Source organism: Bufo bufo, chromosome 1 (genome assembly GCF_905171765.1).
Source record: "Bufo bufo chromosome 1, aBufBuf1.1, whole genome shotgun sequence".
Taxonomy (NCBI): domain Eukaryota; kingdom Metazoa; phylum Chordata; class Amphibia; order Anura; family Bufonidae; genus Bufo; species Bufo bufo.
Window position 1 is genome coordinate 654,486,774 of NC_053389.1, and position 14,195 is coordinate 654,500,968.

The 14,195-nt window shown below is 42.4% G+C and overlaps 1 protein-coding gene across 1 annotated transcript in view; it reads right to left on the bottom strand.

Moving 5' to 3' along the window:
• Window positions 1–7,306: 7,306 nt before the first annotated feature.
• Window positions 7,307–14,195, bottom strand: part of TNFAIP8L3 (TNF alpha induced protein 8 like 3) — a 170,850-nt gene continuing 163,961 nt past the window's right edge. The window contains exon 2 of the mRNA XM_040413975.1: window positions 7,307–8,408. Within this exon, the coding sequence (XP_040269909.1) occupies window positions 7,846–8,408 (563 nt within the window). The 3' untranslated portion in view covers window positions 7,307–7,845. The remainder of the gene's footprint in view (window positions 8,409–14,195) is intronic.

Genomic DNA, 14,195 nt, shown 5'->3' on the forward strand with positions numbered 1-14,195 from the left:
AGGGGTCCTTTTCAGTTATACTGCCATGCTACTTTACAGGCTCTGCTCCTTCTTTAGCAGGTCGGGCAAAAAAGCTATTTCTTTTAGCCGCTCTGCAGTAAATAGAGGATGTGTGCAGGGAGGGTGACTGAGCATGTGCGGCCAGCAGCACTCAGCCCATTAGGTGGACATGCACATTGCTATAAAATTTGACCATCACCAACTTTAGCATTGGCACTTTACTTAAAGGGGTTGTCCGGGTTAAGAGCTGAACCCGAACATACCCTTATTTTCACCCCGGCAGCATCCCTGAGGCTAGCATCTCATGCTCCGATGTGCTCCCTTGCCCTGCGCTAGATTGTTTATAATAACACACTGCCGGGCGGAAGCTTCCGCCCGGCAGTGTGTTCGGTGACGTCACCGGCTCTGATGGGCGGCCGTTTTATTGGCTAGGGCAGCGCTAAAGCCCGCCTATCAGTCACCGGGCTTCCTGGCAGCCTCATGAAGAGCCCCGGTACGTCATCAGAATTCCTAAAAATGCCTTTGCCCTGCGCAATTTAGCGCAGGGCTAAGGAGAGCATCGGAGCATGAACTGCTCCGATGCTCAAGTCAGTGGTGATGCCTGGGTAAAAATGGAGGTATGTCCAGGTTCAGATCTGAACCCGGACAACCCCTTTAAACGCAGTGGGGCAGATTTACTAAATTAAATTGCCTAGAGTTCTGTTGCATAAGTGTATTGGATAATTTTTGTGCCTTGCTCAACAAGGGGTCATGGCTTCGTGGAAAGGGATGTGGCTTAAAATGTAACACATGTAAGATGTGTCCTAAGTAAGCCTACCAATCAGTTCCATTCATCTGAATAGAGCAGTCCCTGAAATTTCTGCAACAAAATCTGCCATGTGTGTATCCACCTTAAAAGATGCACGGAATGTATCATACAATGGGTACTACTGATACATCTTTAGACAGTTTTCACTATCTGACTAATACGATTAGTAATTCTGCAGCGAATAGCCGCTAAGACAACATATTACTTGTGCCTGATTGTAGTTGTATTTCAATGAACTATGACTGCTGCACCAAAATTCTCTATGTAGATCAAACCTTTAGAGTATTAATATTTTTTTTGTCCTATAGAAAATGAAATGAGCAACATTTTCATGCGTTTTAAAGTATTCAAGATGTGACAGTAAAATGTTGCTCTTGTGCCCCAGTTACAGCTGCTGAACAAGTAAGTAGCGCTAGATTTAAAGGGGTTGTCCAGGCTTTTACGATTGATGATCTATCCTCAGGATAGGTCATCAATATCAGAAAAGTAGGGGTCTGACACCTGGCACCCCCACCGACCAGCTGTATGGAGAGACGGCACGCACAATGTGCACATGCCGTCTCTCTTCTCTTTCTGTCCACTGCTGAGGTCTACAGTATTTGCCATAGACAGCAGCAGTGAACAAGAAGAGAGAAAGAAAACCGCACATGCACACTGTGCGCGCCGTCTCTTCATACAGCTGATCGGCGTGGGTGTCAGACCCCTGCTTATCTGATATTGATGACCTATCCTGAGGATAGATCATCAATCGTAAAATCCCGGACAACCCCTTTAAGTAGTAGAGACTATCACAGCACAGAGCATCAGACACATTAACAGTTCTGTGTGTTAGGGTGCAACCCCACTGTGCAGTTGGCCAAATGAGGCGAAGTCACACCCAACTGCGGCTATAATGGCCGCACATGTTTGCTGTGGGTGCCCATGGCCAGCCACATTGTGGAGTGGAATGAAAACAGATCTGTAATACCATGCATGAAGGTTCTTCATTTTGATTTACAACCACTACAAGTGCCAGTGTAGATATATAAAAAAAAAAAGTCATGTCATACTTCATTGATTGTCATACAGATGATGCTTCATCCCCCTAAGGGCTCATGCACACGGCTGTATGTATGTTGCAGAACAGAACAGCTGGCCCCTAATAGAACAGTCCTATCCTTGTCCGTAATGTGGACAATAATAGGACATATTCTATTTCTTTACGGAATGCGCATACGGAAACAAAATGCACACGGAGTAAGTTTTTTTTTTTTGTGAACCCATTGAAATGAATGGTTCTGCATACGGTCCGCAAAAAAAACGGAACGGGGACGGAAAGAAAATACGTTCGTGTGCATGATCCCCAAGTCAGTGGAGACTGGAACATCTGATCCGTTTACATAGATCCCTGTTTGTACTGAACACGGCTGGTTCCACACAGAGCTGCAGTTCTGCATGGTACCGGATGTGTCATGCATCCATGCACCTGAGACCTATACTAGATATCCTTTATTTATCAAAATCATCCTATAAATCGTATATATGAATGTTTGCAGATTTCACATCAAACAGATAGGTTCCATTTGCAATTAATATTACTTTCTAGGACAGGAATATCAGTTAATACACAAAAGATAAATACTGTATACAAAATATATATCAGCCCTGCGGATATTTTTATATATTATACACACACACACAGCTCTGGAGACCACTCGGATTCTTTCTGAAATCAGCATATCCACATCTACAACAGCAATTCAATTCCAGTGTTTGTTGAATTCCATCACAGTCACACCTTATTCTATCACCTAAACCAGTGGTCGGCAACCTCCGATACTCCAGATGTGGTGAAACTACAACTCCCAGCGTGCCTCATTCAATTCTGTGGGAGTTCTGAGAAGAGCCAAGTTAGGCTACTTTCACACTCGTGTTTGGTGCGGATCCGTCGTGGATCTGCAAACGCATCCGTTCAGATAATACAACCGTCTACATCTGTTCAGAACGGATCAGTTTGTATTATCTTTAACGTAGCCAAAACAGATCCGTCTTGAACACCATTGAAAGTCAAATGAGGACGGATCCGTTTTCTATTGTGCCAGATTGTGTTATAGAAAACTGATCCGTCCCCATTGACTTACATTGTGTGTCCGTTTGGCTCAATTTCGTCAGATGAACACCAAAACACTGCAAGCAGCGTTTTGGTGACCGCATCCAAAGCGGAATGGAGACTGATCGGAGGCAAACTGATGCATTCTGAGTGGATCCTTTTCCATTCAGAATGCATTAAGGCAAAACTGATCCGTTTTGGACCGCTTGTGAGAGCCCTGAATGGATCTCACAAACGCAAAGCCAAAATGCCAGTGTGAAAGTAGCCTTACTGTGCATGGTGGGAGTCATAGTTTCACCACAGCTGGAGTGCCGAAGGTTGCTGATCACTGACCTAAATTGGACAGAAGAGGACTGGAGTAAGGTCATCTTCTCTGATGAGTCCAATTATCAGCTTTGCCCAACACCAGGTCATGTAATGGTTAGATAGAGACCTGGAGATGCATACAAGCCACAGTGCAGGGTTGATGATGATGTGGGGGTTTCCAGCAAGGCTGGAATCAGGCAGATTTGTCTTTGTGAAAGAAACATGAATTAAGCCACATACAAAGTTATCCTGGAGGAAAACTTGCTTCCTTCTGCTCTGACAACTTTGACGATTGTTTTTTTTCAGCAGGACAATGCCCTATGTCACACAGACAGGTCAATCAAGGTGTGGATGAAGGACCACGGGATCAAGACCCTGTCATGGCCAGCCCAATCTCAGATCTGAACCCCATTTAAAACTTCTGGAATGTGATCAAGAGGAAGAAGGGTGATCACAAGCCAAACAAAGCCAAGCTACTTGAGCTTCTGCGCCTGGACGGGCAATGTGAAAGACTAGTGGGCAAGCATGCCAAGACGTATGAAAGCTGTGATTACAAATCAGGGTTATTCCACAAAACATTGATTTCTAAGTTGAAATATTAGTACTGTGTTGTTTAAAAATAATTATGAACTTGAGGTCTGATATTACTGGAACGTTTTTGTTATTTTGACCAGTTGTAATTTTCTAAAAAGAAACATTAATATATATATTTTCATCAGAAATTTTGGAAGAATTTTGAAATGTAGTCATTTTATAGAAAAGAACAAAATTGTTCATTTCAGTCAAACACATACCCATATATTGTAAAACAAAAAAAAAAATGATATTTTTGCAGTGGTCTCTTTCCAGAGCTATATATACATGTAATTTTAGGAAAATATCTGACTTGACCTAGTCCTTCTTTACAATGACCTATTATTGGATATAAAGAGAATTACGGTATTTTGAATTGGAAATTGAACATATTACATGGCACGATATGGGAGATCTGGGCCACTATTGTTTTAAACACCACAATCTACTATGAGTGCAACCAAATGTCTATTCAACAGAATGCAATGTCTGGTGATTCCAGGGGCCACATGAGTGTGGCCTCCATTCATATAGGAGTTCGTTGACTTGAAGCTATACAGCAGCACTTTATTATTTCAGCAGTACAGAGTTCTTCAAACTTCTTACAGGATTATTCTTGAGAGTATGATTTAATGGCAACCTGGGAATTGGCAGCATTGGTGCATTATCACTACACATCTGAGACCTTGACCCACTTGTAGATGGCCTACAATTGCCCTAAAGGCGAAGGTAAAGAAACCTCACTGAAAAATGGAAATGTAAGACGTAGGCCGGTTTTACACAAGCAATAGCAAACTAGTCTGCGATCCAGCCAGATACCAATGAAATTTTAAATGCATCACACATGGATGGAGTACATGTGCTGTCCGTTTTTTCCATAGACCTATTGGACAAAGCTGCAGGGACCAACAGTCTGTGCGGAAGGTTGCCCATGTGATTATACCCATTCAATTTAATGTCCATTCTAAACTCAGAGTACCTGGACGAAAAGATTGCTCATGTGAAAGCAGCCCAAAAATAAAATAAAAATTTTTTTGCCTGCAATTTACCCAGTCCCATCAAGCCTTCACATACTGGGGGCCCTGCTGTGAACCCTGTAACTTTGTGAAGTGGCTATGATCTAACACCAAATCACCAACTATAGTATAGAGCAAGCCAAGGTCTCACAACCCAAGAACAGAAATGGCTGTATACAAGCCCAGTTAAACTATAACCTTCAATATTCCAATACAATTAACAAGAAAAAGTCACCATGATCTATAATATACCAGGGCAAAGAGGAAGTGGGGAAAAGAATGGTGCCCTCTAAACCAAGTATAATAAGGGTCACTCACCAACCAGACATGGAAAGAGTCAGCTGATGCCAGGAGATGGTGCAGTCAACTCTGCTGGTCTGACCATAACCTTTGCCAACTTTGTCATCAGTCATTGTGGTTTATTGTCCTGTATTTCTATGGAACGTGACCATATAAAGCTAGTTGACCCCGTTCAGTGTCATGTGATTAGGGCTAGTCATATTTTATCCCATACATTTTACATCAGGTACTAGGATCATCTAAATTGTGCCCCTACCTTGGGGCTAATACCTTCCGTATGGTATTAGACCCCCTTTCATCAGCTTTTTAGACTTTTTACATGTCTGATTGGAGAGTGACCATTGATTATATTACCACACTTGGCGTGGAGGGTCCCATTGCTTTCCCCGCCCCCTGTCTGCCCTGGTCCATAATCGATCACTGTGACTTTTTATTGTTGATGCTTCATTTTGATGGACTTTTAACAGTTATATTTTAGATGGACCCCTGTACAGTGAAAGCTAGTGGCCACGTTGGCGATTTTTTTTTTTAGTTTAAAAAATAAAATAAAAAGTTCTGTGTGGTCTGGTGTGCTCGATCGGCTGAAGCAATACTGGTCATAGGCATAATTTCACAATTTGCTATTTACAGTGAGGAACAGAAGTATTTGAACACCCTGCGATTTTGCAAGTTCTCCCACTTATAAATCATGGAGAAGTCTGAAATTCACATTGTATGTGCATTCCCACTCTGACAGAATAAAAAAAAAAAAATCTGTAATCACAGTGTATGATTTTTAAAGAATTTATTTGTCTTGCACTGCTGAACATAAGTATTTGAACACCTGATAAACAGCAAGAATTCTGGCTCTCAAAGACCTGTTACTGTGCCTTTAAAAAGTCCACCTCTTCTCCATTCATTCATTTAACTTAGTAGCACCTGTCTGAGATCTTTAAAGACACCTGTCCACCCTACAGTCAGTCAGACGCCAACTACTACCATGGGCAAGACCAAAGAGCTGTCAAAAGACACCAGAGACAAAATTGTGTATCTCCACAAGGCTGGAAAGGGCTACGGGGCAATTGCCAAGCAGCTTGGTGAAAATAGATCAACTGTTGGAGCAATTGTTAGAAAATGGAAGAGGCTAAAGACGACTGTCAGGCTCCATGCAAGATCTCACCTTGTGGGGTATCACTGATAATAAGAAAGGTGAGGAATCAGCCCAGAACTACAAGGGAGGAGCTGGTCAATGACATGAAGAGAGCTGGGACCACAGTTTCAAAGGTCACTGTTGGCAGAACACTACGTCGTCATGGTTTCAAATCATGCATTGCACGGAAGGTCCCCCTGCTCAAGTCATCACATGTCCAGGCCCATCTGAAGTTTGCCAATGATCATCTGGATGATCCAGAGGAGGCATGGGAGAAAGTCATGTGGTCAGATGAGATAAAAGTAGAACTTTTTAGTCTAAACTTCACTCGTGTTTGGAGGAAAAAGGATGAGTTGCATCCCAAGAACACCATCACTACTGTGAAGCATAGGGGTGGTAACATCATGCTTTGGGGGTGCTTTTCTCTGAAGGGGACAGGACGACTGCACTGTATTAAGGAAAGGATGAATGGGGTCATTTATTGTGAGATTTTGAGCAACAACCTCCTTCCCTCAGTCAGCGCATTGAAGATGGGTCGTGACTGGGTCTTCCAACATGACAACGACCCGAAGCACACAGCCAGGATAACAAAGGAGTGGCTCCGTAATAAGCATATCAAGGTTCTGGAGTGGCCTAGCCAGTCTCCAGACCTAAATCCAATAGAACATCTTTGGAGGGAGCTGAAACTCCGTGTTGTTCAGCGATAGCCACGAAACCTGACAGATCTAGAGGAGATCTATGTGGGGGAGTGGGCCAAAATCCCTGTTGCAGTGTGTGCAAACCTGGTCAAGAACTACAGGAAACGTTTGACCTCTGTAATTGCAAACAAAGGCTTCTGTACCAACACTGATTTTCTCAGGTGTTCAAATACTTATGTTCAGCAGTGCAAGACAAATACATCCTTTAAAAATCATACAATGTGATTTCCTGATTATTATTTTTTTTATTCTGTCAATCAGAGTGGGAATGCACCTACCATGTGAATTTCAGACCCCTCCATGATTTCTAAGTGGGAGAACTTGCAAAATCACAGGGTGTTCAAATACTTCTGTTCCTCACTGTATGAAATTAGCTTAAGTGGCCACCACAGAAAAGTGTATGGTACTTCTGATTATATATATATATATATATATATATATATATATATGGGGAACACTGCATTTTTCCTTTTAGATTAAGGCCATTTAGACTGTTTTCATAAGAAGTCCTCTTAATAGTTACATATAAACTAGTGGCAGACAGCCTAATATATTGTCTCTATTGAACGATGGTCAAACAAGAGCATATGAGCAACGAATGAGGCCACAGTATGAAACCCAAGTAGATCTCTGAGAATAAAAAGGCCCAGTTAACACCTGACAAATATCAATGAAGAAAAAGGAAGTTCAAGTTCTATCTCCTCTTCTATTAGAGTTCATATAAGGATACAGAGTTTAATGGTTGTGGGTGAAGGCCTCCTTCAGTGAGTGCAGTACACAACATGCCCCAAGACCAAAATAAACATTCCCAATACAGCCATCTGTGCTCTAATCTGGCCACTGGCAATCCACATCTCAGAAACAGCCATTCCTTAGTATATTATCAGAACCAGAGAAAAAAAAAGAAATAAAAAGAGAAGACCGTTTTAAATAATTCTTTCATCAAGCAGTTTATTGATGCCTTCACAAATCCTTTTGAGGTACGGCCTGCAGTTTCCATCAATGCTATAAAGGGCGGTAAGGAATTCAACATCTGCAAAGTGATTGAAGACCCTGTTGATTCGAGCATGGGATTTTGGCGTCAAGTGGCGCTGTACCAAGTCGTGAAGTAGGCCGTTGCATTCTTGCAGTAGTCCTGAGAGAACACTTTTTTCAAACGTGTATTCCACTTCATAGAAACTGACTGCTGTCATGGCCGTCTGGTTGAGCTTCTTCTTGAATTTCTCTACAATTTCCAGTTCTTCAGGACTGAACTGGTTATTCCTATACAGAATGCCAACTTTGACAGCAACCTTGATAAGGTCCTTTAGGATTTTGTGAGCCTCTTTCTTATTCCTCACGTGTTCCTTAGTGGCTTTAAAGAGCTCATCAAAGATTTCGCTGCTTACATCATCGATAAGCATATTTGCCATTGTCTTTGTAGCCATTTTGCTCAGAATTTTCTTCTGAGCTCGTACTGCAAAGCTCTTAGAGCTGAAATTTTCTGGTCCTGTGTATGAAACATAAAACAGTGTCAATTAGTTTGTTTCATGTTAAATTTATTTAATTGTCAATAATGTGAACTATATAGGGGACAAGAAGCCAGAATGCAGTCACAGGGGACACCATATACCTTATGTAGGGAGCTGTCAGAGACTGTGCTATTATACCAAGCATGAAAGTGGCTACTTAGCTGAAATTATAAAATCACTAAAACCTGAAGACACAAATATAAAGTGTATTGTCCATAAAATGTTCTGATTATAAAGGGGTTGTCTCTCTCATTTGGGAGACAACCCCTTTCTGTCAGGTTATTATGATTGCAGGGGCAGCATATTACAGCTACAGTTCCGTACTACTAGCAGTCAAAATGGCACAAATAAGGGCAGGTTCACATCAGTGTTAGGGTCCATTCACACGTCCGCAGAATGGGTCTGCATCCGTTCCGCAAATTGCAGAACGGGTGCAGACCCCTTCATTCTCTATGGGGCAGGAATGTATGCGGACAGCACACAATGTGCTGTCCGCATCCGCATTTCCGGAGCGCGTCGCCGATCTTCCGGTCCGCGGCTCCGGAAAAAAATAGAACATGTCCTATATTTGTCCGCAATTGCAGACAAGAATTGGCAGTTCTATGGGGGTGCCGGCCGGGTGTATAGCGGATCCGCAATGCACTATGGACGTGTGAAATGGACCCTAACGAATTCCATTATAACATGGTTACAACGGAAAATAACGGAATTTGTAAGACAGAATTTAAAACGGAAACCTTTAGAGGCATTCCATTTTGATCTGCCATAATAGAGGTCTATGGGCAAGCAGAACAGATTCGTCTGGTTTCTGTTATCCAGGACTGAAAAGAAAGTCCTGTCGACAGGACTAAAATGCTGTGAATGTGGCTACCAGACATGCAGAATACAATGGACATGTGGGGGGAATTTATCATTCCCCCACAACAGTTCTCTGACTTTGTGTTTGCAACTTTGTAGGGGCCATTTACACAGGGTCTTTTGCTGTGGATTATTGGGGTGGACTCATGCTCAAATTTTGCCGGCACATGGTTGGGGGTGAGATTTCGGCAAGAGTGTCCACTCTAAAATTCAGTGGAAAAAAACTCCATGTGAAAGGCTCCTTACACGCCATTGCACCTAAACTTAGAGCCATTTCTATGCCACCCCACCCTAGCCAATTTCAGCATATTTATCTTACTGCAGCTTACTTGGAGCTGGCGTAGATATCCCTTTAAGCGTATGGATTGCCACCGGATGTGCCCAATTTATGGTGCGGCATGCACAAATTGGGCGCATTCTCTAGCAGCGCAGGGGATATCATAGACAGCATGAAATGCTAGTCTATGATAAATTCCACCCATAGTTTATGAGCTCAATGGTGTGTTTCCCCTGCCACTTGTCTGGATGGTGATTTGCCATTTCGGCTACTAGTAGTATAGACGTCGTGTAGCCACATTATGCAGGCCCTTACATAGGACAGAACACTAAGCTGACAGATCGGTCTTAATATTCCCCAAAACTGACAGGTTTTACAGTTCAGGCTCCTCTACCAATGACATTTACTATTGTGTTTTACCTGACATTACAGATCTTAAAATTGTCAGCCCTGCCAACAAAAATGTACAGACAAGCATTACTTGGAAAACTAATTACAATAAAATACAAACTTAAAAAGATAAACAGAAAGGCCAACAAGTTACTGAGGGTGATGGGTGTATGACGCCTCAAATGCTGAATCCTCTTATAGTTTGGGGTCATTTACTAATCCTATCTAAGTTGTAGACAGAGTAAACAGACAATCTGAATATGCACCAAATTTATCACAGTGGCTGATGCTGGATGATAAATCTGGTACATCTATAGACTGTCTAGTCCAGTTTATACCACATATTTATTGTCTTAGCTTAGGACAATAATGTTGTCCACATGCCCTGTCTCTGTCCACTAAAACTGTCTCTATGCCAAAAATTCTGTCCACCAAAAACTTTACAACAACTCTAAATTGGTCTAATCTGTGCCACTTCTATGTGCCAGAATAATGGATTTCAGCTTCATAAACATATGTAGAAGGTAGACAGAAGCTGCCCATGCCTACATTCTAGCTTAAAGAGGACCTTTCATGGGTCCATACATCATGAAATAACTAGCAGGATATGTAGGGCATAGTCCATAGATGTATGTAGGGCATAGACCATGGCATCACAGCCAGGAAGAAGGTGATTTTTTTTTCCTCCCAGGCGATTGGACTGCGCTACAGCCAGGGAGAAGGAGACGCCCATTGAGAAACAGGGCAGTCTCCTCCTCCCTGTACTGATGGTAATCATTAGCATACCAGCCGGAAAAACTGCAGGAGGGCACAGCAGGCGAACGGAGCGGCGCCCAGACAAACTAGTAAGCAATATTACATCCATGGACTATGTCCTACATATCCTGCTAGTTATTTCATTATGTCTGGACCCATGAAAGGTCCTCTTTAAAGCTGAGAAATGTTCAGGTAATTGGAAAAAGCCCTGCTTTTTGGTGCATAAAAATAATGCAAGTGTCCAAGAGCTATGTGCACCAAGATTGTGACTCCAACCATGGCATAAATAGCACACCAAGAATAGTAAATGACTGCCATTGTGTTTCAGTAAAGGAAATCCAATTGTTAAATCTCTATTGTTCTAGCATTTTTGTAGAAATGTGAGTGGGGTCTTGGAAAATTGACCCCCTTGCACCCCCCCCCCCAATGGATGAATCACATAAAAGGATGACCGCAAACTGCTTGTGTTTATTAAAAAGCATCCAATTTTTCTGCAATTAAATTAGTGAGGCTCAAAATATACTGCAGATTCAAGGTCTTGTGCAAGAAAAATATAAAAATCTCTAGAATATAAAATCACCACCAACACAAGAAAGCAGAGACCAAAAAACATGACTGGGCAACTAAGGTCCATTTGGCCCCAGCGATGGTCATCTGTGGTAGGCTTAGGTTATTCACTCTGTCTGTTCCATTACAATGGGAATTACGATATATTTTATATTAGGAAGAGCAAGACATAGTGGTGTTTCATCTGGAACTTACATGATACATATACCGTAATGCTCTACCAAATCAAAAATCCAACCAGAAGTACAATATGGATAGAATCTATGGGCCCTCCTGGTTTTCTTAGGAAACATTTTGAATGTTCTTTTGAGTGGAGCAGTCTGGTCACATACTGTACTCCTAGCCTTAGGCATCATCACACCATATGTGCTATTAGATGTACATTTGCTTGCTGGTATCAATAATAAATGAGAAACTATGAATGGCTTGAAAAAAAATCTCTCTAGTATGATGTAGATTTCCAAAACAGTGTTTTAGCAGGCCTGTAGGGAGATGGACGCAGCAAACAAGAATATTTCTGTTGTCAAGGTATTATCCTTGTCCCTAAGATTACGCATCTATAGTAAAAATACACAACTACAATCAGGTCTAAAACTGTAGATAGCTGATGGGAAGCACCTCTGAGCTCCATGTTCAGTGCTCCTAGTAATTACCATTGAATGCTATAATATTCTTTATGACTAGTATTCCTCATACAGGGCTTGTATAATCTAGAGCTGTCTGGAAAACCATATATCATAACGTCTAAAATATCTAACCTATTATTATACCATGCTATTCAGTTTCCCATAGGAAATGGCCACTCAGCCAATTATTTGTAGGTCACCACTGCGGCCACCAAAGCCACATTCATCCTGAACTAATAAAGGAAGCATACGGCGCTCAAACCATATACTTTGTAGATCCTGGGGTACATGAGGCCTAAAGAAGAGAAACAATTCAACGTGAAAAATGCAATAAGAGTGAGCATAAGAATGGTAGAAAAGACTAGGTTATATGACTGTATATAAAGTCTAGTGTGACAGTCCAGCAACTTGGAGGCTGCCCCGTCTGCAGGTGACAGACATGTCCTGTCTCCTGCGCTCTTAAAAGGCCAGTATGAGCTAAGCTATGCTGACTCTGCCAACCAACTTTCACACCAGGCTTCATTAGGGTCTACCTCTGTCCACTACTAGCCTGAGAAGAAAGGTCCATTTGTCATTTCCTGCTCCTTACAGTTATGACACTACTTGTTTTCCTGGCCTTGTTCATATGTGTGCTGCCTGCACTGACCTCCAGTGATGGCCAGTTCGCAGTGTTCGCCGACGAACACATGCGATCTGCCATCTTTATTCCCGGCGAACACTGCGAACTGGCCATCACTGCTGACCTCTACCAGACCTACACTTACGACTGACAGCCCTGATCCTTAGGCTGCGTTCACACGGGCAAGTATTCCGCGCGGGTGCAATGCGGTAGGTGAACGTATTGCACTCGCACTGAATCCTGACCCATTCATTTCTATGGGGCTGTTCAGATGAGCGGTGATTTTCACGCATCACTTGTGCGTTGCGTGAAAATCGCAGCATGCTCTATATTCTGCGTTTTTCACGCAACGCAGGCCCCATAGACTTGAATGGGGTTGCGTGAAAATCGCAAGCATCCGCAAGCAAGTGCGGATGCGGTGCGATTTTCACGCATGGTTGCTAGGTGACAGTCTATTCACTATATTATTTTCCCTTATAACATGGTTATAAGGGAAAATAATAGCATTCTGAATGCAGAATGCTTAGTAGGTGATCAATTGAGGGTTAAAAAAAAATAAAAAAATTAACTCACCTTCTCTTCTTGTTCGCGTAGGTCCCGGTCTCTTCTTTACTTCTCAAAAGATGAACTATGGGCTAAAGGACCTTTGGTGACGTCAGATCACATGCTCCAATCACATGGTCCATCAACCCTCAATTGATCACCTACTAAGCATTCTGTATTCAGAATGCTATTATTTTCCCTTATAACCATGTTATAAGGGAAAATAATAACATCTACAGAACACTGATCCCAAGCCCGAACTTCTGTGAAGAAGTTCGGGTCTGGGTACCACAGTCGGTTTTTTATCACGCGCGTGCAAAACACATTGCACCCGCGCGATAAAAACTGAACATCGGAACGCAATCGCAGTCAAAACTGACTGCAATTGCATTCCTACTCGCGCGGGTTCGCCGCAACACACCGGGACGCATCCGGAACTAATCCGGACACGCTCGTGTGAACCCAGCCTTACTCTAGCTCATCCAGGGGAGGACTGGCCATTTCCCAGGGGGCCACCTGAGCTCTCCTCACAGCTGCTGGCCATGCACATAACGATGCTAGGAGCATCAAGTACTTTATGTAGCTGGCCAGGCCGCAGGTGCCTTTCTGAACTCAACTATATCACTGTCCTCAGAAGTAGGGCAGTATTGTGGCATTTGGGTTTGCTGGGGTGGAATTTTGTGCTACATTTCTGTTGTCCCTCCCTACTTGTGGCTTGTCTTTCCCCACTGTCTGACTTTTGTCACGATACCAAAATTTTGATTCGGTTTCAATACCAAGAAAAAGTATTCCGATAATCAATAACATGCAAAAAAAATAAAAAAATAAAATAAACTTGCTCTTAATGGAGGTACTAAAGTAATAAGAGCATGTGCCTCACATTAATACATGCACACATCATAAAACACATACCTATAAAACTGCAGGAAACCTCCTGCAGCAAGATCTTCCTCGAAGCGGATATGTTAAAGGGAGTCTGTCACCACATTTGGGCATATTAGACTGATCAAATAGCGTTATATGTGCCACCCAGAACTTAAAAACTGTACCTTTGTTGTATGTAACTGAGTTTTCTTTTAGCCGAAAATGAACTTTTAAGATTATGTAAATGAGCCCTCTCAAGTGCCCA